The following is a 26580-nucleotide window of genomic DNA, read 5'->3' as shown; positions in this document are numbered from 1 at the left end:
TGAGCACTGAGTTTTGCGTTTTTAACTAATTCTCAGTCATCTGGCCCAAAAATTGAAATAAATAAATAAATACTAGTGCCAAAGTCCAGGGGACCAAATGATTCCCAAAGACTCTTCTACACCATTTCCTAATTTTTGAAGAGTTTTTCACATATCTGTGATTATACACGCTCTTTCAAACTAAATGGCTGCCAATAATTGGACGTGCTGGTCATGCCTCATTACTATAATAATGTATTGAGCGCCTTAAAAATGAGAGTTTTAGTACAGTTTTCACATAACGTGGAGACTTTTGGAAACTAGAATGTTGCTCTTTAAAGTACACATTCATTCATTAGATGGGGGCTTATTGATCACGGTCACTAAATGGATTCTATACCACTTAACTAATTAAAATGAAACTTTGGGGCCGATGCCAAATAGTTGCCGTAAAGCGACTAAACTGGGAACTGTGACAGTTTTGTGCTTGATGGGCTTAAAATGCAGACAAATGCACGATGTGGAGAGCACTAACTTATTAACTGTAACTGAAAATCACTTATAGTACCAGGCCTGGGAGTGATACTGTGAACATTTGAAAATGAATACCTGTTTAGTTGGTTTAGTTAGAGATCTGGAAGTCATTGCAGTTTGTTTTGACTGTGTCTGTAGGCTTGTTTTTGCTGGTATTTGGATTTATTGATTTACATTTCTGTTAGATAAATGAAAGTAGTGAGGGAAAATTAAGTCGTCTCAATCAATACAATACTTTCCTTTATTGCAGGTACTGCAAACGCAGTGCATGAATGGCACTAAAAAAAATTACACTGTGCCTACTAAAATGAAGCACTCAAGTTTGTAACAGTAAGACTAAACTTTATCAGTGGTTAAACTAAGGGTGTCCAAAATACAGCCCATGGACCAAAACCACCCTGCCAAAAGATTTAATCCAGTCCTCAAAGGGCTTTGCAAAGATGGAGGTCTGAGTCATTGTCAGCTTTACAATCTTTTGTTGAAAAAGACAATTAGAAGCTTTTGACCAACATCCCGGTGACAGTTAACCGGAGTAGCTGTCATGATGCATTTCACTCATTTTGGACCTTAGAGTTCTTTGCAATGGCAGCACACTGGCTGAATGTGGACATTTTGTGAAATTTCACTTATTTTTCTTAAAACATAGTAGTTTATTAATTAAGTTCAAGTTGCTCTTTGTTCTATGCAAAGGTTGTGCTAGTTGTGAGATCAAATTTGGCTGCATGGGGCGAATGGACTAAAAAGTCAATTTATGCAATCAGTAAAGAGTATCTGATAACATTTACACAATAATTATTTCCCAAGCGTGACATTACCTCGCCTGTTTAGTACTTGGAGAAAGACACATATATAAAACTGACAATTTGCTTGATACAACAACATCTGTTTGTCCAGTCCTATATCCATATTCTTCCACGGTTGCACTTCAGCTTCAACTGATTTGTACTTTTTCCAGTAGTTGTATATGTAGTTACTTTGTATCTAAACCAAATATTTAAAAAAAAATTAACAAACCTCTGAAAAATATTTATATATATATAATGCAGTATCATAGATTAAACGTGGAAGCTGACATTATTCGCCTTTTATGGCAAGGAAACATTAATACTTATTAATTATTACATTAATTGTTATTATTAATAATGTAATAATTAACCCTTCATCAACGTATCTTTGAATCATGCAGATATATCTAAGTGAAACTGTTCTATTCCCAGCCTTACTGCTGTTATCCATTTTTACATTTTGCATTTTCCTAAAAGAAATTACCTCTCTTTTCCCACCACCTGAGCCCCATCAGCAGCACCGTGTGAGAAATCAACAGGTTGCAGGTGGTATGAAATGCAAAGGTCCACAACACATCACAGACATGGTGGAGAGACAATTATACAGATTTTAACACAAGCTTAGATAACGCTAATATTTGAAGAGCTTCTGGCCATTTCCTCTCCCTTACTGAAAGCTGGCTAATCATGTCAGAGACTTCCCAGCTCACCTCTGGTCTTACTCCATCTGTCTCTGGCCCAGACAGGATGCTATGAATCAAAAGGGTGACATGACTGTTAGGGCAGGCTGCATCAAGTCCATTAAGCTGCCCAACTGCATGCCAGGGTGGTTATAATCAGTCTGTTCAAATGTTAATGATTGTCAGTTTGAATGAAGCCTGGTGTGCTCACTGGCTTTCTTATCCATACTGCTACTGAGATTCTGTTAGAGGACATGACACATGCACATCAGCAGGACACTGGATCAAGACAATTTCCCCTTCAAACCACAGCTTTCCCACAAGCTGTCCCTCTTCTGCCTGTATGGAAACAGACCCTCGGCTCTTTATAGAACACCATGTGAGAATGGCGTCAAGGTCATTTGAGGGTAACTAAGCAGAAATAACACGCCGTTCAACTAAAAGTCAGCAGAAAATCCACCACACATCTCTTCCTTTTATTCTGCCTCGTGCACACGCGTCGTTCGGACCAGCAGTTTTTAATGAGCGCTGTGTTGGACAGGAGGAAAATATCTAATCAATAATCTGCTGCACTCTCACAGCACCGTGTCCACGGCATTTCCAGAACGCAATCCTTCATGTATTCTTGTGCGTTAGTCCCAGGAGCTACGACCCCTCTGCGCATTTCAATGCTCTCCGGAATCAGTGCACGTGTTCGCAACTCAGAACAACATCAACAACATCCCCCGATTACAGCATCATCCTGTAGGGCAGGAAACACACCTTAACATCATACAAAATGTTTTACTGAGGTCTCTTAACCATTAAAATGTTTAGGTAGAATAACGAAATAAAAATAATATTATAAACCTTCCGGAGTGCTCTCAATCTTTGAGTTTGAGAGAATCTCGAAGCATGGGACTACAATTGTCCGAGGTTGTGTGCACCCTGCTCAGTGCCAGCCCACAGTGTCAAAGCAATGCAGCACACAGTAAAAAAACACTTTACCTGGTAGCACAGTATACTCTCGGGGTCGTTGACTTGCGCGCTCATGGTCTCCTGGTTATCCTGCTTTACCTTCACGGAGTGTAAAGTAAGACTTTCACTGAGCCGCTTTGCGCTGTTTTCGGACGTTTTGAGTGAACAGTCACGAATGGGCTACATCAGCTCCCTTTGTTTCTGCGGCCATATTAAGTGTTTACATCTATCTCAAAGGACTAAAGCGAAGAAAACTGTTATTTTGCTCCTGTGTTGAGATGATTTCCCAGTCGCGCTTCGAGCTCCCCTCCCTCCTGCTGTAGCTGTGTGAAAGCAGGATGCGGAGAGCATCACTGCAGCCCCATCCAATCAGAGCGCAGAGGTAAGCAACGAGCTGCGACGCATTGCTGCTACCAACACGTTGAAGCCAAGACTATTATGAGCCTACAGAGCTTCTTTACAGTGTTCTTTCCAGCAGTTTCCGGTTGTGCGACTACTGTGTACAGCAAAAGGTTCAATTCCGTCTAAAACGACTGCATAATCTTAATATGACAAATAACTCAACCTACACAATAATTTATACTAACATTATTTATCTTGTTTAAAGTTCATTGGTGCTTCTCCTGTTTATTGTGCGTATGTTAGCTTTCTGTCTGTGAAAAACGTTTAATTAATAAACTTTATTTACTTACTGTAGCGCAGATCCCACCAAACTAAATGTGAAGCTGGTATGTTTTAATGGGACAACGACGCACATCTTACTAATGCTAGTAAGTGGTCTGAAATACTGAAATCCACAAAAAACAAAACAAAAAACATGCAGGTTAAAAGTCTGGCATATCACGTGAAGGCTGCTGTATCATATATGCATAAATGTACGTACCATTTACGAAAATATAACAATATGCAATATGCAAAAAAAGTCGTTCACTCATGTGTTCCTCTTTTTCAATTACAAAGCTGTTAAAAACGGTTAACTGTCATTTCAGATGCATTTCATCCTGTCTAGAAATCATATTTGGGTAAAGCTTCATCTTTACCAGTTGAATTAATTTTAAGAGACTGATCTTTGTAGGAAAAGGCGTAAAAATTTCCAACCTAACAATGAAATTCATGCAGTAGAATAAATGTTTTCATGTAGTCCAGTAGCAAACCACTCTACCTGGACTAAACTTTGTGACTGCGGGTTTCGGGTTACAAAATACGCAGATTGGTAACATAATATTAGGCTGTAACAGACGCTAGTGTTGCCTTCTTGGCGCACCGGCTTGAACGAACACAGACCTTCAGAATCTGATTGATCCAGAATATACCAGAAGTCTTCGGATGCCATCGTGTGTTAAGCTGATGCATTACGCAAAGAAAGATCCATGCGTAGTAAATGACATAATTTACCATTGAAGGCAGTTATTTACGATGTAGCACAGATGGGTTCCTTTACCTACGCAACATGTTAATCTTTATTGATAGATAAGGAGATACGATTTAATTAACCAGGCAATAAAAGCAACAGTTTTTGTTTGTTTGTTTTTTCCATCATTGACCTCGGCATGAACTCTTGCCTACCAGTCACGTTGCAGAGCACTGTATTGAATTTTGGCAAGCTGACCCTCTTTAACCACTTTGTCCATTCACACTGAATTCAAAGTGCAACTGCAACGGGATATTTCCACACACATATCATGTATGAGTGCCTTAATTGTCCGTGTGCATGTCGCATACACCTGTAAGCCACGCTGTTTGCAACTGATAGTGTCCGATAGTGATCCAGTTTCTTCAAGGCATGCCTCAAGGTGGTGGATTTTTCATCCACCGGCGTGGCGTCCTGTTTCTCCTGGACACTGTTGTTGGGGCAACTATAAACTGTCTGTGGGAGCATGCACGGTTGTTATGGGAACAGTGTGCGGCAGCATGAAGGAAGCCGGACTGAGCAAGTCTATGGACGCATACAGATACAGCCCAGTTCAGTGGGGAAGTGACAACAGAGGTTTGTATATTCATGTCCACTGTAAAATAACACCTGGTTTTATTTGAGATTCATTTATTCGTTATGCCTTTTTAATCGCTTATTTAAATCATGGAGAGTTGGCTTATCAATCCACGGCTGGTCATGGTGTATTCGTTTTATGTTTCTACTCGTGTGCGCGCACCTGCGCCCTTCTTGCGCGTAGCTCTGCCAGTCATCACAGCCTAAATCAGTTCAGATTAAGATGCCTGATTAACCCAATTTACATCCTTCTTCAGCTGCTGCATAGACAAATTTAGGTACCACATGCCATACTATTTATAGTAAAGCCTCCTCTATTTTTCAGCTGCAGGGGAAACAGTAGCCAGTAGCCTAAACAGCATGTTTAGGTCTACAGTGAAAAGGTATATTTGGATATTGGAATAATGTCCCTATAAATTTGGATCTACTTATATTAGCTTGCTATTCATAGATCTGTATAATTTCAAATCCTATAATATGATGTAAAAATAGTGCAACTGGGTGCATTTTTGCTTTCTCTTTCACATTGTGCATTGGTCAGTTGAAAAGAGACCTACAGACCTCAGCGACAAATGCCAGGTAAGTCATTGTACATCTGCTGGTAAAAACATAATTAGTACTTCATATTTAAATCTGGAGTTTGTTCCAGTGTTACAATCCACAGTTGCTCCAGTGGGGGGAAGGATACGATCCAGTGTACGTAGCCTGCCAGTGATCAATCCAGACAGGCTGAAAACAGCTAAAACGCTGGTGGACAAAGCTGTGAAGGTGATCATATGTAAAAACAGATTTTTATTGTAATGCCACAGTTGATTGTGTCATATTTTTTTTCTTCGTTTCTCTTCCCGTCATTCTCAGTTAAGGAAAGTGTTTTCAGTGCAGGGACCCTATCCAGTGATCCGTGCTGCATTATGGGCCAGAGGGTGGGTTGAACGTCGTTTGCCACATCCCGTCCAAAGATCACCTACTTACCCCTGCGTTGAGGAGGGGGATGGTAATGATGGGCTGATCTGCAGTTATTTTACTGGTAAGGCCAAAAAGAGAAAGGATTGCCCCCCTCTAAGTGTGGGAATAATTAACAGAGAGTAATTGTAACACAAGTTAGATGGATTTCCCTTTAGCTGGTAAACAAGAAATCGTATGCTGCATTACAGATGCTAGCCTCTAACACCTGTAACCATGCATGTATACACACACCTCTTATCTTGTGACAGAGAGAGCGGAGGAAGGCGAGAAAGGGGAGAACCTTGATGACATGTATGATCTCATGGTAAGATAAGCTTTAGGTGTACCCACTAACTTAACACAGATATCTTGCCCAGTGTAAAGCCAAAGGGACTTTCACTTGTGTCTTTGTTGTGACTCTTGTAGTCTCGCCTTGTTCGAAATGAAACAACGTATTTCTACTGGACGACACGACGGGACAACATAGACTGTCGCTCCTTGCGGCACGACCAGATGACCAATCACTATGCGAATGCTGGAACATTTACCACAAAGGTAAAACGTTTCTAATGATTAGCTGGCGCATACATTTTATTTAGCTCTTTTCCTGCAGTGTAATTGTTTTGTTTTCAGGTGGGACTTTGTGTGAATCTGCGTAACCTTCAGTGGTTTGACACAGCGGATCCAGACACTTTCTTCCCAAGATGCTACAGGCTTGGAGCAGAGGATGAAAAGCATGCATTCATAGGTCTGCTGTAAATTACATATAACAGAAAAAAAGATGTTCTACAAGACTAAATTAGGTGTAATTTAGGTGCAAAGAATTTTTAAGTTTACTTATGTCCAATAGCTTCTCTGACTGTTTTTCTCTTTTTTATGAACATAAAGAGGATTTCAGGAGAACAGCATGTACCAGTCTGCTGCAGTATGTGGTTGAGACAAGTATTTGGAGAAGAGATGAACCAGAGGGGGACAAACAAAAATCCAAGAACAGTCTCGCTGAAGGTTTAGAAATAATTTCTCACACATAGGAATAAAAATGCTTTTGATGCAAAGTTTGGACAAGAGGGAGTATAACGGTGCAATATTCTCTCTCTCTCTCTCTCTACAGAGTTGGATAATGAGGAGCATCGATCTGTTGGTCCAGAAATTATTAACACAGCCTTACACGTGTGTCAAGAGTTTCTCAGTGTTCTAAAGCACAGCGACATTGATGTAACAGCAGAAATACCGCCCTCAGTGGAGGAAGCGCAATGGGCAGAGTTTCTTAAACACTACTACATGGTTGTGCAGTGAGTTGAGAGATTTTCTGGGAGCTTCCAGGGTTTTTCTACAAATTGTCATCGGGTTACACTCGTTTTATTTTCATTACTGGCAGTGGAAGTCTGCTTATAAAAATCAATTTAGGTTGCTAACAACTTTAAAAGGTATCTGAAATAGCAAAATTGGAGTTCTCATTAGTTAGGAGAAGATCCCATAAGGGACGTGTGTGTGTTTCTTATCTTGGGTCTTCTACCAGAGACCTAGGAATTTGAGGGTTCTGCGCAATGTCTTAGCTCACTGCACTCCTCTGGACCTCAGGTGTTGTGTCTCAAATCTGCTGGAGACCATCTTCCAGTTTACAGCTTACATACAGTTTACAGATCCCAGTTCTCCCATTACCACTGGGACCACTTTGGACTTTAGCTAGAGCGGATGTGCTCTAGTTGTACTTTTCTATTATCTTGTGCTCTTTCTTCCTGATGTTACTGACCACTGAGATTGTCGCATCTATCACAACTATGGTCTTCTGCTCTTTGTAAACCACCACCAAGTCTGATTGACTGGCCCGCAGCTGCTTGTCTGTCTAGAACTTGAAGTCCCACAAGACCTTAGCCATGATGTTTCCAACCACGTTTGGTGGTGTCTCTCATTAGGACTTGGGAACTTCTGTATGCTCTTGTACACTATTCCCTCCACTTAGTTGTGCCTCCCAGTGTACGGTGTCCTGGCTTGCCTCTTACATCCTGCTACTATGTGCTGGACTGTCTCTGGGGCATCAGTCTGGGTCCTGTCGCCTGCGGTAGACTCCTGCATACATCCATCTGGTGCTTCCTGTGCCGCCATGATCAGAGCCTTTGTGCTGTCCTTTTCTAGCTGCTGGAAGGATTTATTCATGTCAGGTGCCACTTGTAGCTGTCAGTGGTACATCCCATGCAATGGCTTAGTCAAGTCAATAAGTAAAGGTTGGGGTTAAATATAGAATGACATGCTATACATGTTCAAAATACAGAGGGCTTCAGAAAACTACCACTACTATAAAACTGTATTTGCAATTCTAACAATAACATGTTTATATGCAGTAAAGGCAAACTGATCAGGGGCAGCAGTGTATTTGTGGAGCGTTGCCAGGATATGTTAACCAGACTTCAGGCTGTTTGCCCACAGCTGGACACAGATGGATTAAACAACATCTGGATCATCAAACCAGGTGCCAAATCAAGAGGAAGAGGTTAGGCTTTTTTCTGATAATTTACCTTCGTAATAGTTAATATGATACTTACATAGCAAGCTTGCTTTTTTTTTTTTTTTTTTTACAGGTAAACAGCTGTGAAAAATATTGAAGAAAGCAAGCCTGGTTTTGTTTTCAGACATTCAACTGATGAATGGACATAATTAATATATATATATATTTAGATTTTCCTTTTTATTTGGGAAGTTATATTACAGCAAAATAGAAAAAAAAACCACAGCACATACATAAAAATTACGTAAAAATTATATGTGCATAATAATATAGTCTGCCAAGACTACAGTAGCACAACATAAATTCTAGCATCAAGTCTTCTGTGCAAACTTTCTCATAAAAACATTTGAAAAAAACCCTATATTTTATTAACATCCCTGTTTTTTCGGTTTTGTTTTACTAATTTTAATACATAGAGAAGAAAGATGTCATACTCTTTTTTTCCTCCTTTCACTGTTTTTATTTCAAGACTCACATAAGTTTTTTAACACCACTGTTTTCATCTCAACAAAGATATGATTTGTAGTCAAGTCTGGCCTAAGTGGAATTATATATGCAGGTATAGCTACTTTGCCTTCACTCTCATTTATCTTTAGTAGATGGCTGTTCATTTTGGAGGGCTCTTCTTATTTTTATTGCGCTTTGCAAGTCATTTTTTATTACTTTCTGACAAATTTCAGAGGACAACTTTGTCCAGGGATCATTTTTGTTTGTTGAGCTGTCAAATAGTTTTCTGTCTGCGATCATGCTCGAATTGTTGGTCTTGGTCGCATTTCCTTCCATCTGGCTGCACACAAGAGGCCTTTATTGCACTGCACAGCAGTGGTAAAGCCAAGCCTTCTTTTTATTTTTGAAGTACTTTGTATTTCATTATTGACTTTATGTGTGTTGTTAAGAAATTAACATGACCCATTCTTTGAATGTATGCTGGGAAATTTGACATGGTATTGACTGAAAGCTGGCATAGTGAAATTACTTTAAAAAGACTGGAAAGATATGAGATTCCATCATCAAATATCAGATTTGATTCACGAGGTCATCTTAAACACTGCTGAATCAAATAGTTGTCAAAATTGCAGTTCTGATTTTGTGTTTTAATCAACTCTGCTTTCACCTCTTTTTTCACTCCCACACCCTCATCATCATTAGGCATTATGTGTATGAATCACCTGGATGAGATTTTGGCACTTGTGGACACTGACAGAGCACTGACAAAGGAGAGTAAGTGGGTGGTTCAAAAATACTTGGAACGACCCCTGCTGGTCCACTGCACAAAGTTTGACCTCCGTCAGTGGTTCCTTGTAACTGACTGGAACCCTCTGACTATCTGGTTCTACAAAGAGTGCTACCTGCGGTTTTCCACTCAGCCTTACTCGACAAAAACTCTGGACAGGTCAGTAAGAGTTTTCAAACAAAAGACAAAAAATGAAGGTTACAGTTAAGTTTTACGGTGTCTTTTATCTAGAGTACTTTGTGGATGTTCCCATTTTCTACCATTTTCCTCAGCTCAGTCCACCTGTGCAACAACTCCATCCAGAAGCACTTCCAGCCATCTCGTAACCGCCATCCAGGACTGCCGGAGGATAATATGTGGTCCTGCTCACAGTTTCGCTCTTTTCTGCAGCGAGAGGGCCGTGAGACAGAGTGGGAGTCGGTGGTGATACCAGGCATGCAGCAAGCAGTTGTCCATGCTCTACAGACAGCCCAGGATTTGGTGGAGCCCCACAAGGCAAGCTTTGAGCTTTATGGAGCTGATTTTATGTTGGGCAGAGATCTGAGGCCTTGGCTTCTAGAGATCAATGCCAGCCCTACTATGGCCTGCTCCAGCACTGTGACTGCGCGGCTCTGTCCTGCTGTGCAAGTCGACACGCTGAGGGTTGTGCTAGATTGGAGGACTGATCCCAGCGCTTACACAGGAGGCTTCAAGCTTATTTACAAACAGGTTGGACTGGCTTCAAAGCCAATTGCTGTTTATTTCCAGGATATTTCTACTTAACGATGAATGCCATGGAGAATTTTGTGATTTGTTTTTACTTTATCACATTTTCAGGCTGCAGTTGAAGTTCCTCAGTATTTGGGAGTGAACCTGCTAGTGGAAGGAGCGACCATAAAGAGATCCAGACATTACAGACAGTCTTTTATCTCTAACTCACCTCTCCCTCATCAGGTCCATCCAGAGCAGTTATCTCAAGCTGTGGCTGAGCCAAGACACAAACAATTCAGTCAGAAGCTACATGCAGTTGCTGATTTTCCCCTTTTAGGCAAGGAGAGCCAAGTGAAAAAGAGCCAGATGACATCTACATGTCCAAAGAGGGAGCACGATAGAAAAGCAGAACGTCAAAACACCTGCCCTGTTCGCAAATCCTGCCGCAGCGTGGCATGTGAACAGCCTGCGAGTGTACACACTGAACCTCAGAAGAAAGCACAGCGTTTGGGATTACGTCGCCGTGTCAGTGGGGCAACCCTGGTGCCAAGGAGTCTATCCTTTTCCTTAGACCCGGCATGTTGTACATCAGAGGGTAAACATCAGTCCATCCATCATCATGCATCACACACGTCCAAATCCTTCCTTTCCCAGCGAAGCTCTGAGCCACAACATAAGATTTCCTCCAGGGTCTTTCCGTCACTCCAGGGTCCCCTTCCAACCCTGGAGATCTTTCAATTGCAACCAAATATTGTGACTGGAACTAACGTTTGTCATAATTCTGCCTTTTTATCTCACCCGACTACCCACAAGCACCAGTTATGCCTAAACTCTCAAAGGCAAGTCAAAGCTAGACACAAAGGGGAGCTCACAGAAGAACATAAGTACAAGAGATGTTGAGTTGATGGAGATGGAGCACAGCCAGAAATGCTGAACATAATTTACATTTTAATGGGCTGAAGCCAAATTAGCAGAATATCTGTTAGTTTATCTATATGCATGTCTGTACAAAAGTTTGGCCTTTTTATAGGATGTGGGTATTTCAATTCCCCACCAGGTGGCAATAAAGTTTCAATGATTAAAAAAAAAAGTTTTAAGGTTTGGTGATGACAGGAAATAACCAGAGAAAATCATTCTGGGTCCACAGACACGCTGATACATTTAGCAACACCTATTTAATTGAGTGTTTCGGTGCTTTTTTATAAAAATAAAATTTAAATGTAAAAACAACTTGGAAAGTTATTTTTTAAGTGATATGGGTCTTTATGCCCCAAGAAGAAGAATCTTTACTCTACTGATTACAATCATTTTCTCAAAACATTCAGACAGTAACACACTTGACTGCCACAGGTTTAATCAAATTCATGTAAACTATCGTTAACTAGATTTTGTTGAGCTGTGTGTTAAATAACATATGTGGATAAAATAATAAAGTTTTTTTCATATGCTTTGTCATAATTTTTTAACTACAGACAGGAAACAACGAGAGAGGGACAGTCGAATATGACTTGAGAAAACATGGTATTCATCTTATCCACTAATTTGCTATACTGCTGGAAGCAGCCATCATAAGATGGGTACACTGTGGTCTTAAAGGGATTGACATAGTCAGCAACAATACTCGACTGGTACCAGCAGCCATGTTCAGTGCTCCTACGTGCAAATATTCATGTATGCGGCAGCAGCTCGGTTCATTAGACATATAGACATGGTAAAAATGACCTGCTGAAGTTCAAAGCGTGCATCAGATTTAAGGATGATTTAAAGTGACTTTGAAGGTGGCATGATAGCTGGTGACTGACAGGCTGATCTGAGTATTTCGAAAACTGCTGATCTGCTGGGATTTTCCCACATAAAAGTCTCTAGGGTTTACAGAGAAAAAGAGAGAATTTCTAGAGAGCAGCAGCTCTCTGGATGAAAATGTCTTCTTAATTGCAGAGAAGAATGGCCAGACTGCTTTGAGCTGATCGGAAGGCAACAGTAATTCAAATAAGCACTTGTTACAACCAAGCTATGCTAAAGAGCATCTGGTTAGCCAGGCGGCTAATCCTATCTTTTTTTTTTTTCTTTTTTTTTTTACTTTATTTATCACATTTTAGACATACAGTCAAGTAAAACAGGGATCACATAAAAGATGACATTGTGGTAGTAGCGGCTAATGCTATCTACCGCCTGACTACCGAGGACAGTGACGTCATCAGCGAGAGACCGGTGACCAGCATCGCGGAGCATGACGTCCGAGCGGCATTGAAGAGAGTTAACACAAGGAAAGCGTCGGGGCTGCGCTGCTGTGCTGACCAGCTAGCAGGTGTGTTCACTTACATCTTCAATGAGTCCCTGGCGAAGTCTGTGGTCCCCACATGCTTCAAAAGATCCACCATCATCCCTGTGCCCAAGTACAGCAAACCCTCATCCCTGAACGATTACCGGCCAGTTGCACTGACCTCGGTAGTAATGAAGGTGTTTGAGAGGCTGCTGAAGAACATCATCTCCTCCTCCATCCCAGACACTGCAGATCCACTGCAGTTCGCCTACAGATCCAACAGATCCACAGAGGATGCCATCGCCCACGTCCTACACACCACTCTCAGCCACGTGGACAAGAAACAGGGTAACTATGTGAGAATGCTGTTTGTTGATTACAGTTCAGCGTTTAACACAATAGTGCCCTGCAGACTGTTCACGAAGCTCAGGGATCTGGGACTTAACAGCCGTCTGTGTGCATGGGTGTTGGACTTCCTCACTGGCAGAACTCAGGTGGTGAGGGTGGGCAGGTGCTTCTCCAACAGCATCACCATCAACACAGGAGCACCTCAGGGATGTGTCCTCTCGCCACTGCTCTACTCCCTCTACACTTCAAACTCTGTGGCCACCCATGGCTCCAACACCATTGTGAAGTTTGCTGACGACACAGTGGTGTTGGGTGCCATCTCCAACAACGATGAGGCGGCCTACATGGATGAAGTGAAGAATCTGGCATCGTGGTGCCAGGACAACCACCTCCAGCTGAACGTCAGCAAGACCAAGGAGCTGGTGGTGGACTTCAGAAGGGGTCAGCACAGAGACTACAAGCCCATTATCATCAATGGAGCTCCAGTGGAGAGGGTGCAGTCCTTCAAGTATCTTGGTGTTCACATCTCCTCAGACCTGACATGGGCTGCCCACATTCAGGCCCAGACCAAAAAGGCTAGGCAGCGCCTGTATCACCTACGACAACTGAGGAAGTTCAGGGTCTCTCCAAAGATCCTCAGGATTTTCTATACAGGCGCTGTGGAGAGCATTGGGAACAGCTGTTTGAAGGACCAAAAAGCTCTCCAGAGAGTGATCCGTACAGCAGAACGCTGCTGCAGGATTGCTCTCCCCCCGCTTCAGGACACCTACACCAGGAGATGCCGGACTAGAACAGCGCAGATACTGAAGGACCCGTCCCATCCTGGCAACAAACTGTTCCAACTTCTGCAATCTGGTAGAAGGTTCCGCATCTTCCGGGCAAGGACAGAGAGACTCAAGAGGAGCTATATGGCAGCCTCGCTTCTGTCAGTCTGCCCCAGGGCAGCTGTGGCTACAACTGTAGCTGCCTCCACCAGTGTATGAATGTGAGAGTGAATGAATAGTGGTATTGTAAAGCGCTTTGGGTGCCTAGAAAAGCGCTATATAAATCCAATCCATTATTATTATTATTATTATTCTATCCCCAAGCCATCCGTGCCCTAAACCACACACACCCGCCTGCTCACATCATCTCACATCATCTATAATTGACTGAGACAGGACTCTCTTCCAGACACTAAACCAAGGCACAATGTACATTTCAAATTCCTTTAATTTTAAATATGTTTATATTGTCTATCCTGTAAAATAGTCAGATGTCTATTCATATTAATGTACAGAATTCACCTGCTTGCTGCTACTACTGCACATTCACCCAATGTATATACTATATATATAATGTTCTTCCTCTACAGCCCCACCCCCCCCCCCCCACCCCTATTTTTGCACATGTCGAGGAGTGTGTCAGGCTACATTTCACTGTGTGTTATACTTGTATAACTATGCATGTGACAAATAAAGAACCTTGGACCTTGAACCTTGAAGAGCATCTATGCAAGCACAACACAAACCTTAAAGCAGATAGTCTTTCCAGCAGATGGCCACACTGGAATTAGTACTTGGTAATCAAAATTGGATAAGATGAGACTAGAAAAACATTCGCTGGTCAGACTTTGGTGTAAAAAACTTGAAAGCATGGATCTATCCTGCCTTATATCAATATATGTGTGTGGTGATGGTGTTGTAATGGTGTGGGGTTATTTACTTGGCACACTTTGGGCTCTTAGCACCAACTGAGCATCATTTAAACACCACGGCCAATGTACTATTGCTGACATTGTCCGTCCCTTTACGACAACAGTGCACTCATCTTCTGATGAGTCCATCAGGGGGATTACAGGTCATGTCACAGAGACAAGATCATCTCAAACTGATTGCTTGAACATGACAATGAGTTCACTGTACTCAACTGGCCTCCACAGTCTCCAGATCTCATTCCAATAGAGCACCTTTGGGATGTGCTGGAACAGGAGATTCACATCATGTGTGATGTTATCATATCAGCGTAGATGGGAATTGCTTAGGAATATTTCCAGCACCTTGTTGAATCCATGCCAAGAAGAATTAAGGCATCTCTGAAGGTAAAAAGGGCTCAACTTGGCACTAGCAAGGTGTAAATAACAAAGTGGGTGGTGAGTACATGTATAATGGTTTTGCTTGCAAACTCATGACATCAATACAACATGCAACTCCTCCTGAAACAAATAAATGGAAATCAGCTTCAAGGAAACTAGTTTGAAAGATATAAATGACATTTAGGTGGCTGGTCGTAATCTCAAACTGTAGATTATATAAACAAACCAGCAACAGAATGACTAAGCTCCGAAAAAAAGGGCACTGGAAAAAAATGTGTAGGTGGGAAGACAAAGATGTTGTGACTGGCACTGGGCTTATGTTGAACTGCACTGAGATAAACCTATAATTGGAGGTGCTATCGCATAGATGAAAAATGTGATTGCACAACACAGGAGGTAGTGGTAGCATTTTTTGTAAATTATACAGCTACATGTTTTGCATGTCTCCAGGAGGTAAAGCACTCTGCAGGGAAACTAAATGCAGAGGGGTGTGTCACAAATCTGGAATAATGGTATTTACTATCGTCTCATACAGCCATAGAGACAAGATGCAGATGTATTCTGACTGTTGCCTCAGATGATTTACTGTAGCTGTTTATACTCGTGTGTTTACTTGTGTTTTTGCATTTGAGGCCACAGACGGTTAACCAGCAGGAGAGCCATGCCACAGATCTTCCATTACATAAGTGTTCCCTGTGACGTGAATGCTGTGGTGCTGTAAAACCTCTAAAAAGTATTTATTTGTTTTCACACACATTCTCACTCTCTTTCGTACATATACGGTCAGAACAAGTTTCCACGGGAAAAAAAATACTTTATTAATACACTTATATCATGTATATCAACAATTATAGACAAAATATTTACATCAAACATCTTTCATGTAGGTCCCAAAATATAAAATCTCAAGTACCTCTTTCTATAGAAAACTAGTCTTCTGGTTAAAACGTTTACATTCACTTCCTTGCTCCTTTGTCTCCAAGATTCATACATAGTACAGAGAATTAACATCTGAGATTTATCAGCTTTTCACAAGTAAAAAGCAACAGCAAGCACAAACACCGGGTTTGACTTGAGCAGAAACAGATGTCGAGTATGCAGACCAGGTCCAGCACAGTGCTACAGTATGTACACAGTTTCTGAGTACACGACGTACATTGTCCACACTCTGCCCTCCTCGTATATCTCTCGGGGCAGACAGAGTGCGAGAAGGTATCAAAAATAGAAATGTACAATAAATCTATGAACAATAATTACAGAAAAATCCATCTTAGGCGTCTGTTTAAATCATAAACGACACTTCTCTCATTCAGCGTGGCCATGCGGCGGCCTTTTCCTTCATCTACCATGTGGTGTACCCTCGCTGTCTGTACACATTTGAGGGAATCCTTGTATTTTATGGTGCCGGTCATGGCTGAAAGGGCTTTTTTTTCCATCTCAGTAATCATAATGGTGAGCAAAGGACATAGGCGACAAACTTTGGGTGGCAAATTATCGCTAACATTTGGTGCAACACGTTCTAAATTACAAAATTGCGAGTGAGATGCGTCAATGTTAATCTGTGTTTACACTTTAACAGCAGCAGCTAAAACATTTCTTTCTTTACATTCAACCATATGTGTGTTTATGTGTGCACAGGGCAGATCCAGTTTATATGATACATATATACCACTGAACACCGCTGAGCATTTGACATTCAACCAGAGCTTTGCATTGCTCTCAGTGTGGAAGGATGCTGCTCTCACCTCTTTCTCTCTCTCTCCTTGATCATTTCTACAAGTCCTCTTATTTGATGCTTTACCCTCCAGGCTGAGGAAAAGAGGAGATGAGTGATTATGAATTATGGAACAGCTCAGTCGTGTTTTGAGAACAGGGCAATATATCAGGGCAGTCTTTTCGCCTTTATCTCTCAGTCTTTGGTTTCCAGGTTGAGGGGTGGTACTTGCTTGAGTGCCTGAAGGAGAGCAGGAGAGTCCATGGGAGTCTGAGATATGGCTGGGGCTGGAGAACCTCCCCGGGGAGACAGCACAAGCTGAGGTGGGCCGGGCCTTTCACTGGGTATGGTAGGTGATGAGCTGCTCATGCCAGGGTAGAGCATTGGCATGGCCCCAGGGTACCAGCACTTCTCAAGCATTGGTAGGTAAGCTGCAGCAGAAGGTGGAATGAGGTAGAAAGGCATGCAGAGGGGATGTGGAGGAGGGGGTGGATGGTTAGGGGATGCACTCATGAAACTTCCATATCCGCTAGAGGATGAAGAAGTTGATGATTCTCCGCCTGAGAGCAGCTCATCCTCAGACGACTCCACACGGGCTCGTTTGTGGCGTGGCTCGTCATCCTCCTGCTTGATGCTGGAGTTCTGCCTGTCAGCCAGCAGTCGCTTCTGCTGGCTCCCGTGAACGTAATAATCTGGATGTCCCTGCGGCGCCCCAGATTCGTTTTTCTCCAGCTCTCCTCCGTAGCCACTGTCTGTGTCTGTATCACTGCCGCTCTGCTCGCTGCTTGGTGAAGCGTACACCCGCTGGATGACGGGCACACAGTTCCTCCCGTAGCCCTCGCTGGGCTTAGGGGCTAAGCTGGGAGACATTTCTTTATGAGGTTGGTAGGCAGGGATTTCCTCGGGTTGAGGGCTAAGAGGGGTGCGGGGTCGGGCTGGACTGTGCAGCACCTCTACAGCTAACTTGTGAATGTGGCTGATGACGTGGGATGGGGTGAAGTCTCCGTCAGTCTTGTGATTAGCGAGATACTGGAGAATTTCCTTGGCACACATGTGGAAGCCAGAGCAGAACATCTCCTCTGACTTCTCCTGGCTGATGGGAGGCTGCTCTATAAACACATAAGGAAACAACACACTCAGAAATCTAATATAGACTGTGACTTTTTGTAAACAGCTGTAAGTGAAGTTACTTTCAGTGGTGCAATTCTGCATTCATCTGCATTATTTGCATTCTGTCTAGAAAACCCATCCAGTTCCTCCTCATGTGTTTGTGCGTGTGCAAAAATGATCTGCAGCTCACCGATTTGCATGCCGTTCTGAAGAGCGAGGATCTTCTGCTGCTGCTGCTCAAGAAGAGAGGTGAGGGCTTTCACGTGCTTGAGCGTAAGCTCTAAAACCACAGCCTTCTCCAGATGGCCCAGAGTCTAATGGAGAGACACGCACACAGTCAGCATATCCTCTTATATAACAAGCAGAAACCAAGCTCTACTACACATGTACACATCACCACATGTGATTACTCTGAAATAATTTACACCAATTTATTGAAATTTCATTTGCATTAAGGAAATCAACACTGAATGTAACTTTTTAAAATATACACTCGAAACAACAAAAATCTAACAGCAGCACATTCTCTTTAACGTGAGCCGTCATCGGCATGAGCTGCTGACGCACTCAACAAAGATGTGATAGCACTAAACAGCCACTAGATGGTGCGTGCCGCTCAATACAGCCAATCCCATTAACCCTCCCACCTACACTATGAACTTACAGTTAGTTTCAGGTGCTCGGGTAATAGATCTTTTAACTGGGCGATGCATTCGTTTATCCGGTCACGTCTTTTCTTCTCAATAAGTCTGTGAGGCAGCTTGTAGGTTTCCTAAGAGAATAAACAGAAATGTTGCGTAAATTTAAGTGAAACGAGAGCACATAGTTCTCCATGACCAGAGGCAGATACACCGATAGGGAGGAATCCAGGAGTTATGTCATAGTAGAAACTAGGTCAACCATTTATGGGACTATAGACCAACTCCTAATCTAATTCCTGGATGTTTGAGCTCTATGGTTATTACTTAACTTTACCAATTGGCAATAAACAACCACAAACACGAACACACACACACACACACACGTAGAACGGACCTTGCTCTCTTCTCCTCGCTTCATTCCCCGCCTGGGTTTATAGACATACATTGGGAAATCCATCCTAAAGAAACACAAAAAGAGCGCACGAGTAAGGAATCAGGTCATTTTGATGGTAAAGTGCACAAAATTATACATTAGGTGCATTTTAGTTGGAGGTTAAAAAGGGGGCGACGCAGTCTGGGAAAGCTACATCTCCAAAGTATAACTTACCCCTGCACGTCTGACAGTTCAGCCTGATGTTTGGACAGAGGGGGTGGTTGCGCGCTTGGAATTCGCTCCATTCTTTGTATTCCAATTTTGCTGTCAAAACCGAGGTACTCTTCCAAAAGCACTCAGAAATAAATACGCATTTATTTACGCGCTCTATCAGCACTTGCAAAGCAATTTGTAAATAAAAAAGGAAATGATAAAATGCAACGAAAAATGCGCAGAATGCGTCGAAAAAGGTTAAAACTGTTTAATAATCTGTCATTTTTTTTAAAACAAAACGCTGTAAAGTTAGTTCCTGCGATCTCCACGCCGTGGTCCCGCAGCGGTGAGGAAGTCAAGCCTTGGTGGCGCGCTGGGAAAGTGGGGGAGGACAGAACGACGAGTTAAATAAACCCTCTGACTCTCCGCTCAGACTGATCTACCTCTGTCACATGAGGCTCACGTGTTAAACGGCGCTGTATCCTCGGCGAAAGGACGGCCCACTCCCTACAGATGAGGCGCCTCAGTGGGCGGACGGCGAATGACGTCAGAGCGCGGGGCGGGGCATGACCGATCCCGTGTACCACCATGCTGAAGTGTATGGAAACAAGGCTGTGCGCCGAGGAACGTGCTGGCAGTGAACCATCGCAGGAGTTCAACAAACCCGAACCTCGCGAGGCGAGTAGGTGTGGTACCTACTACGGTTTTTTCTTGGTTTTTTTTTTTTTTTTTAAAGGAACACAATAAAATTAAAAGAGTAAATCGAGCAGTTAAAGGCACACAATCTCACGTACGACTGCAAAATAGCAAAAAATATCGGAATATTTCTTCAAGGGCAATAAAAACAATTTAAGGGGCTTTTCAAACGTCACGAGCTCTGCACTAAAGGACAAAAGTTCACTTTATTAATCATTAATCTCATGGAGACAAACAACTTATTGAATCTGTAGAAGAGGAAAGATGAAATTGTCTCGTCTATTGGTCTGTTTGCAGAACGGCTCGGTCACGGTGGGAGAACCACGTGCGCCTGTGCGTGGACGGCTGTGTGGAGTCCGTGTTTACTGTCATGAGGCGGTGCCGTCTGTCACGTTGATCTCCTCATGGCCCCGGGATCCTGCTGAGCGCGCGCGGGGCACATCCAGCTCATCCAGGCACACGGCGGCTGCACCTGTCCGCTGCAGGCTGCAGGCACACTTTTAAAACGTGCTTCTTCATTGATTGCATTTCTCGCAGAAAAACGAAATGGTATACAAGGACTGGTGTGACGACGTTTACATTGCAGGATTTTGCTCATATTTTTGCATTCACTAAAAATATCCCCTAGAACTCTCATGTAATGTTGAAATAAGCAGTAAGGTACTTTTTTCCTCTCACGCAAGAATAGCTCATAAAATGAGGTTTGATGATGATCCTAACAAACTTAATACACAAGGGTATTTCCACATTTAATAGGAATAATAGGGGTCAGCTGCAGCTTAATGAACGGAAATATGAGAACACACCAACATTCAGTAGGTGTCACATGTCAGACGAAAACAGGAACGACAGCAGTGGCATTTAAGGGTCACTCAGCAACATACAAGACATGAAAATCATAAATTGTTCATCTCGTAGTTAAAGACACCTTAAATTCAAGGCACATTATGAAACCACCGTGAAAGAGGTTTAGGGTTTTCCCAGTTTTCACACCTTTTTAACACAGCAGCAGCACATTTAGTCAAATCTATGGAGAATCAGATGAAGTCGTGCACGTTTTTGTGGGGTTTTTTACATTATGAAGCTTCTTGCATTTTCATCAGTTGTTATACTCCTTCTGACAAAAAAACAAAACAAAACTAAAAATGATTACTGTGTTTAAGAGCTCATTTTGTCTCCCTGCTTTGCTGCTAAAAGCAATCTTTTCGATCTGTCTTATCTAGCAAAAGAAAAAGAAAGTTGCAGATATCAAACATGCATTCATAACATCAGAAGGCATTAGCTCTGAAAGTTTCACTTAAATGACACTAATTTTAAAAGAATCCGGAGTAAACAGACGTTTCATTGTTTCAGATAATCAGGATCCTTCACAGTAACTGGTAACAGTCTGTATTTCCACTAAAACCCTCCAGAATCTCTCGTCCTGTGATTTTATCAACTGTTCCTAGAAACTGTTCCTAGAGTTTGGTGAATAAAGTGGGGCTCAGTAATTGGAAAACAACCATAATCCCGGTCACATCCCAATCTTTTATAAATAACCATAACGATGGAAAGCACCCTGAAGGCAGTCTGGGGACACGTAACACAAGTACATCCTGTTTGTTTTTTTATGTAATGAAGCCTTTTCTTTTTCTTACAAAATGTTTGAGCTTTGGTAACAAAAATATTGTTTTTTATGTGATACTGTGAAACCACTGAGAGAATGTCAAAGGCTATTTCAACAGCCTTTTAGGCGACAACATATAGACGACAAATAGAGACGAACACTCTCTTAATCTGAAGCATATATTTAGAAACCTTACTTATCACTGTGCAAAGGTCTTGACTCTCACCCCTCATTTCGTCTTATTTTAATCCAATAGCCTGTCTTTCTTGTAATTTATTAAAAGTGGTCATGAGCAATAGTTTTCCAGGCTTTCTGGAGGTCTTTGGAATTTTTTTGATTTGGACATTGGCTGCTTTTCCACTCCTTTTCAGTCCACTCCTTATACCTGACCATTTTAAGAGACATTTGTAGGACACTTAAGACTGACCTATTGATCATTCATGCGTAAAGGCACTAACGCGAGACATGAACCAGTGTTGCATCTTCACACAACAAACAGCATAGAAAGAAACGGATTTTAAATTGTATTTTTATGCACAGTGTTATGAGCAGTGCATCCAAAAAAAAAAAAAAAAAAACCAAACAGTTAATTTGTTGCAATTTCTTCAAGTTTAAAGTTGAATTGATAAAAAATGCCACAGATAACAGTTTGTAAAGCACCAACAGGATGATCCCCAAGAGCTATTACACAGACATTTGAAGAAACTGGACAAGTGAAGGGCAAAAGAAGAAGTGCTAGGCCTAAAACAACAACAACAAAAAAGCACCATCAGAGTTTCAGCCAACATCCAAAGAAGAGCTTTGAATGTCCTTCAAGAAGCCTGGAGAACTATTCCTGAAGATTACTTCAATAAATTCCACTAAGGCTTGCCTAAGAGAGTTGAAAATAAAGGTGTTCATACCAGATATTGACTTGCAAACTTGTTAGGATTGTACAAACTATGTTTTTGCCTCAGAAACTGCATTTCTGTGTGCGTTTGCTGCTATAAATAGCTGTAACCATTCTCATTTTCCTAACAAAATATAAAGAAATTAAGGGTGGCGCAATGCTTTTGGGCAGTACTGTTCAGTTTCAATGTTCAATGCAAATACAGGAAGCTACACAAATGTTAAACTCTACAAATATTCTGCCTGCGGAAGGATGAAATACAAAAAGATCAAATGAAGCTTACAAATGTGCAACCCATGTACGCGCAGACATTTCCCCATGCCGTATGATAATCGAAGAAGTGCACTTCCTCATTTTTAGAGGATTTCGGATAAGAGATAATCTGCCGGCAATTCCCGATTATGACTTCTGCATGCTGCATTTTTTTCATGCTCACTGCAGTATCAAAGTGCATGGCTGTGACTTAGGGAATTACCAGATCTTCACTTCCTTTTGTGTCACATTTGTAGATGCAGACATTGGTTTCAGCAACCATATTTGACACACTTATTTATTTAAATAGACTCCAAGAATGCAATGTACAGTTCAGACAGAATCCATCAGTAAGTATAAAAGTTGAGTTTGGTTTAACAGCACTCCAAATTCAATCTAGTAGTTTTTTCTTTCTTCACATTAACATGAACACAGTCTTTGTATTCTTTACAAAGTGACCAAACAAATAGCAACGATTGCTTCTGTGCTACAGAAAATATCAGTGCTTCAATCTAAACAGGTTAAACGAAGGTTAAGTAAGTCAGTGCAGACATCAAGGATAATGAAGATAATGTTGTTCCCAAAAATCTTTTATGTTTGGATCTGTGGTTTTAATGAGATCCCACATAAATCACATTGTTAAATACATCATGGACCCAGTGTCAGGGTGAAACAATCGCTTCAGCTCTCTAGGAAGTCCATAATGTTCATTATACAAAAAATATTTCTCCAAAGTTGTAACGGGTCAGAATTATTTTTTATCTTCAAAAAAAGTTACCACGTATTCCCAACGATTGTTTTTCTTATATAAACTGCCCTGGAACAAGGAGGCCCTTAGTTTGAGATTACAAAGAATTCTGAAAGTAGTATCAAATGCTTTCTCTCGACTTAAAAAACAAAGAAACAAACGATTACAGATTTAATAACATCTTTATATGCTTTGGAAAAGCTTGGTGACCTCTTCAGTGTTGTTTACAGCTTTGTCTTATATTTTAAATACATGATAAATCACTTTAAATAAAAAAAAAAGCAAACAAAATTCTCAAAACTAGTTAGTTCTTAATTAGTCATTGCATATTAAATAGCATTCTTATTGCCATCTGATGAAAGCAAAATATTAAATATCATGTTGTAGGGGTCAAACAAAACTTCAAATCCACATGTGACCTGAGTTTGCTGGTGCAACACAGAGGATGAAATCCTCATTACAAGGACACTTGAGAGGAATATTTCCTCAGGAACAATGGCTAAACTTTGGCATGCTGTCTGACAGGTCCGATGCAGAAGGCATTCAGGGTAGTAAAGCTGAAGACAGAAACTTACAGGACTGGCTTCTCAGGTCCTGAGGCACGTCGTGCACACTCCACCCACACTGACACATCTATACTACATACCAAGATAACTTTTACTCACGTCTAAGGGAGTGTTTTGGAAAATACAGCCATACATTGACCTAAATAGATACTGGAGATGGACATGTTTTGGCATTCTCCTGGCTAACATGTTGTACACTGTTACGGGTGCTCAGGCACTGGTGAAAATGGCCCCAAGGCCCCTCAGGCAGGCTGCTGGGGATTGATGTTCATGTGAGGAGGGTGACCAAGAAGTCCAATTCGTTGTTTCTGCTTCCTCTGTTCTGTCATCTGCATAGGGGGAAAAAACAAGACAGTTTAAAGGCATCATCTCAGTATAGAATCCCTGATGTTAATTCTCATGTCTTTATAGACTTTGGAGTTTTTGACAGTTAGCTGTGCAAATTTTTTCATTAGGGAACTTCGTGACTCCTATCAAAGCATTCTAAAGGTTGGCTGAGCAAATCTACAACAGAATGGCTGAAAAAGAAAAGAATCAAGGTGTTGCAGTGGCCGAATGCCCACAAAACTCAATAAACTCTATTTTAAAAAAAGGGTGGGCCAAAATACTTAAAGAACAATGTGAGACACTGACACAGTCTTAAAGAAAACTATTATTTCAGGATATTGTTGTTATAGGTGGTTCTACATGCTATTGAATCACAGGGTTTATTTGGATTTTCACAGGACTGCTTAGAGTCCTGTGAAAGCTTTCTGTTTTCACATGACTGTAAGCACGCAAGCATATGAGAAATAACATTTTCCCCCTGATTTCTCAATAGTGTGCAAACAAAGGCAAGTCAGAAATGAAGATGTAAACAATACAAAGTGTAAAAACTGGAGTTTAATATTGGTTGCAGAAAGCTTTGAATCAAAAAAAAAAAAACGCAAACAGAAAAACTCGATGGTGTATTACAAAATGAGGGAGTTAGTTGACTGTCACATGATATACCTGTTCTTTGAGCTCAGTCAGCTGTGCAGACAGGTTTGTCACCAGCTTCATGGTTGACTCCAGCTTCTCTTGCAGGCTCCTGATTTCATTCTGCTCCCCCTCCGAATCACTGCTCACCAGTGACATGGCACGCATCCGAGGGAACCAGTCCAGGTTGTGCTCCTGGCATTGACAGAGAACATCAGCCGAGCGTTGAACTACTTTTATTAACAGTTAATGAAAAGGCAAATTCAAAATATTGTTACCAATGGAAAAATTGGGAAAACTTTCTACTACTGCGATGAAAATCACAGTGTGCACGTGACTGATTCCTTTTTAAGCTTTAAGAGTTTTGGCTAATCTGCCTTTCTGGTGCACATACTTCCCATTGGTCTGTTTGTGTCTTTAAATGGACATGACAGGTATGTCTGTCAGTTTAGATTAAAAAAGCGGAACACAATCTACTAGGGTGTGTGGTGTGTGTGTGTGACAAGCTGGTACGTGTTTATGTGTGACTCAGTAGGATAAACTGATGAGCACTGCTTACCATAAAAATGTGACACAAAGGGAAATGCTGCCCAAAGCGCTCTTGAATTCAGGACTGAGTATTGCAAGGAGCACTCTGATTTCTAGTAAATGGCTTGGGAATGATGTCAAAGATACTTACGTCATCAAGCTGTGAGGTTAAGCAATTTTTATGCAGAAAGTTCTGCAGATTACACAGTCTTTACAGACATTCCCTCTGATTTTACACACTGTTAGTTCTAAAACAGTGCGGTCTCACAGTGAAGTCAATCAGTTTTTAACATATAGGCTTGCAAAACAACCAGATCAGTTAGCTCTTTGTTTTAAGGGTGTGTGCATGCTTTGCGTTTACCTTGATCATCTCAGCCACGTAGCTTTCCGGGCCGGTGTATTCAGTGGAATCTTTAACTTTTACCAGGACGATAAAGAACAGATAGTGCCACATGTTGTGCTCCTCTTTAAAGTGCTCCTCAAAGGTCACCGTCTTGTTGTCAAACTTGTCACGCTCCAGACCTGCCATGAGGAAAATAGCACGAATAGAGGTCACAGTGTGTTTTGGAAAAATAAAGCATCAATGTTTCTTGCTGTTTTGTAAGTAATGCAATGCACATTATTTTAACAAGTTAAATTCATAAATATTTGCTAAAATGATGTGAATGTTGAATGTCAGTGAATGTTAAATCTAATCAAACTTTGGTGTTACAGGGGTCTCCTTGCATTGGGTCCTGAAGAACAACAATTGTTCTCTGTATTCACTCTTTCGCAGTGTCTTCTGTAACCCCAGACTGGCTCAGTGTGTTGAGGTCAGGACTCTATGGGTGCCAAACCATCTGCTGCAAGACTCTTTGTTCTTCTATTGGCTTAAAATGGCTCTTGAGGACATGGGCCGTCTGTCTTGTCAGACATGAAATTTCCCACTCGTGGGATTAATAAAGGTATCTTATTATTATTATTGTCATGTAACTGTCATTTGACACTGATCAGAGAGCACTAAGTGATCTAAAATGTCTAAAAAATTTGCTCAGAACCAAGACAAACAACATGCAAAGTATACAATTAAAATTGATTAAAAACTGTCAAAAGATAAGATAACATTGGTAACAAATTGCTTCCAGGAATTGTTGTTTCCAGGAATAAAGCAACATTCATACAGAAATTAAGAAGTCCTAAAGAAAAAATAAGAAGTTTTGTCAGTTTGTTAGCCTGGAGCATTTAGCTGTGTGGAAGCCCCAGCAAATTCACCCCAAGGTCAGGCTGTGCATTTCTCAGAGAAATTCTGACTCTACAGGCATCGGT

The 26580-nt window shown here is 41.5% G+C and overlaps 4 protein-coding genes across 8 annotated transcripts in view; 1 reads left to right on the top strand and 3 right to left on the bottom strand.

Moving 5' to 3' along the window:
* Nucleotides 1–3268, bottom strand: part of slc4a8 (solute carrier family 4 member 8) — a 36515-nt gene extending 33247 nt beyond the window's left edge. For both annotated transcript variants that reach the window (XM_086292190.1, XM_086292191.1), the window contains exon 1: nucleotides 2966–3268. In XM_086292190.1, the coding sequence (XP_086148316.1) occupies nucleotides 2966–3010 (45 nt within the window). In that variant the 5' untranslated portion in view covers nucleotides 3011–3268. The remainder of the gene's footprint in view (nucleotides 1–2965) is intronic.
* A 1338-nt stretch (nucleotides 3269–4606) lies between these two features.
* ttll3 (tubulin tyrosine ligase-like family, member 3) lies at nucleotides 4607–11387 on the top strand. 3 transcript variants are annotated; one of them, XM_086292189.1, is made up of 14 exons: nucleotides 4891–4922; nucleotides 5248–5305; nucleotides 5464–5501; nucleotides 5572–5690; nucleotides 5781–5949; nucleotides 6137–6192; nucleotides 6294–6422; nucleotides 6501–6615; nucleotides 6756–6872; nucleotides 6979–7159; nucleotides 8210–8358; nucleotides 9523–9766; nucleotides 9880–10315; nucleotides 10424–11387. In XM_086292189.1, the coding sequence occupies exons 3-14, from the start codon at nucleotides 5495–5497 to the stop codon at nucleotides 11195–11197; spliced, it is 2496 nt and encodes an 831-aa protein (XP_086148315.1). In that variant the 5' UTR covers nucleotides 4891–4922; nucleotides 5248–5305; nucleotides 5464–5494; the 3' UTR covers nucleotides 11198–11387. The 3 variants fall into 3 exon arrangements, with proteins under 3 accessions (XP_086148313.1, XP_086148314.1, XP_086148315.1); XM_086292188.1 differs by lacking the exon at nucleotides 5248–5305 and having other exon boundaries at nucleotides 4828–4922; XM_086292187.1 differs by lacking the exon at nucleotides 5248–5305 and having other exon boundaries at nucleotides 4607–4922; nucleotides 5464–5690.
* A 4388-nt stretch (nucleotides 11388–15775) lies between these two features.
* On the bottom strand, nucleotides 15776–19489 carry LOC147330541 (class E basic helix-loop-helix protein 40-like). Its single transcript, XM_086292185.1, has 5 exons — nucleotides 19055–19489; nucleotides 18842–18905; nucleotides 18471–18578; nucleotides 17997–18120; nucleotides 15776–17805 (listed from the first exon to the last, which is right to left on the bottom strand). The coding sequence occupies exons 1-5, from the start codon at nucleotides 19123–19125 to the stop codon at nucleotides 16892–16894; spliced, it is 1281 nt and encodes a 426-aa protein (XP_086148311.1). The 5' UTR covers nucleotides 19126–19489; the 3' UTR covers nucleotides 15776–16891.
* Nucleotides 19490–23387: 3898 nt separating this feature from the next.
* Nucleotides 23388–26580, bottom strand: part of LOC147330540 (inositol 1,4,5-trisphosphate-gated calcium channel ITPR1-like) — a 72736-nt gene continuing 69543 nt past the window's right edge. For both annotated transcript variants that reach the window (XM_086292182.1, XM_086292183.1), the window contains exons 58-60: nucleotides 25637–25797; nucleotides 24781–24942; nucleotides 23388–24119 (exon numbers count right to left, since the gene is read on the bottom strand). In XM_086292182.1, the coding sequence (XP_086148308.1) occupies nucleotides 24033–24119; nucleotides 24781–24942; nucleotides 25637–25797 (410 nt within the window). In that variant the 3' untranslated portion in view covers nucleotides 23388–24032. The remainder of the gene's footprint in view (nucleotides 24120–24780; nucleotides 24943–25636; nucleotides 25798–26580) is intronic.

The sequence above is a fragment of the Aulonocara sp. 'chitande type north' Nkhata Bay genome, linkage group LG5, assembly GCF_057382095.1.
Source record: "Aulonocara sp. 'chitande type north' Nkhata Bay isolate Kocher_YH1m ecotype deep benthic linkage group LG5, A_spYH_male_GT1.1, whole genome shotgun sequence".
Classification (NCBI taxonomy): Eukaryota; Metazoa; Chordata; class Actinopteri; order Cichliformes; family Cichlidae; genus Aulonocara; species Aulonocara sp. 'chitande type north' Nkhata Bay.
This window is presented reverse-complemented; position numbering and strand designations above follow the sequence as displayed.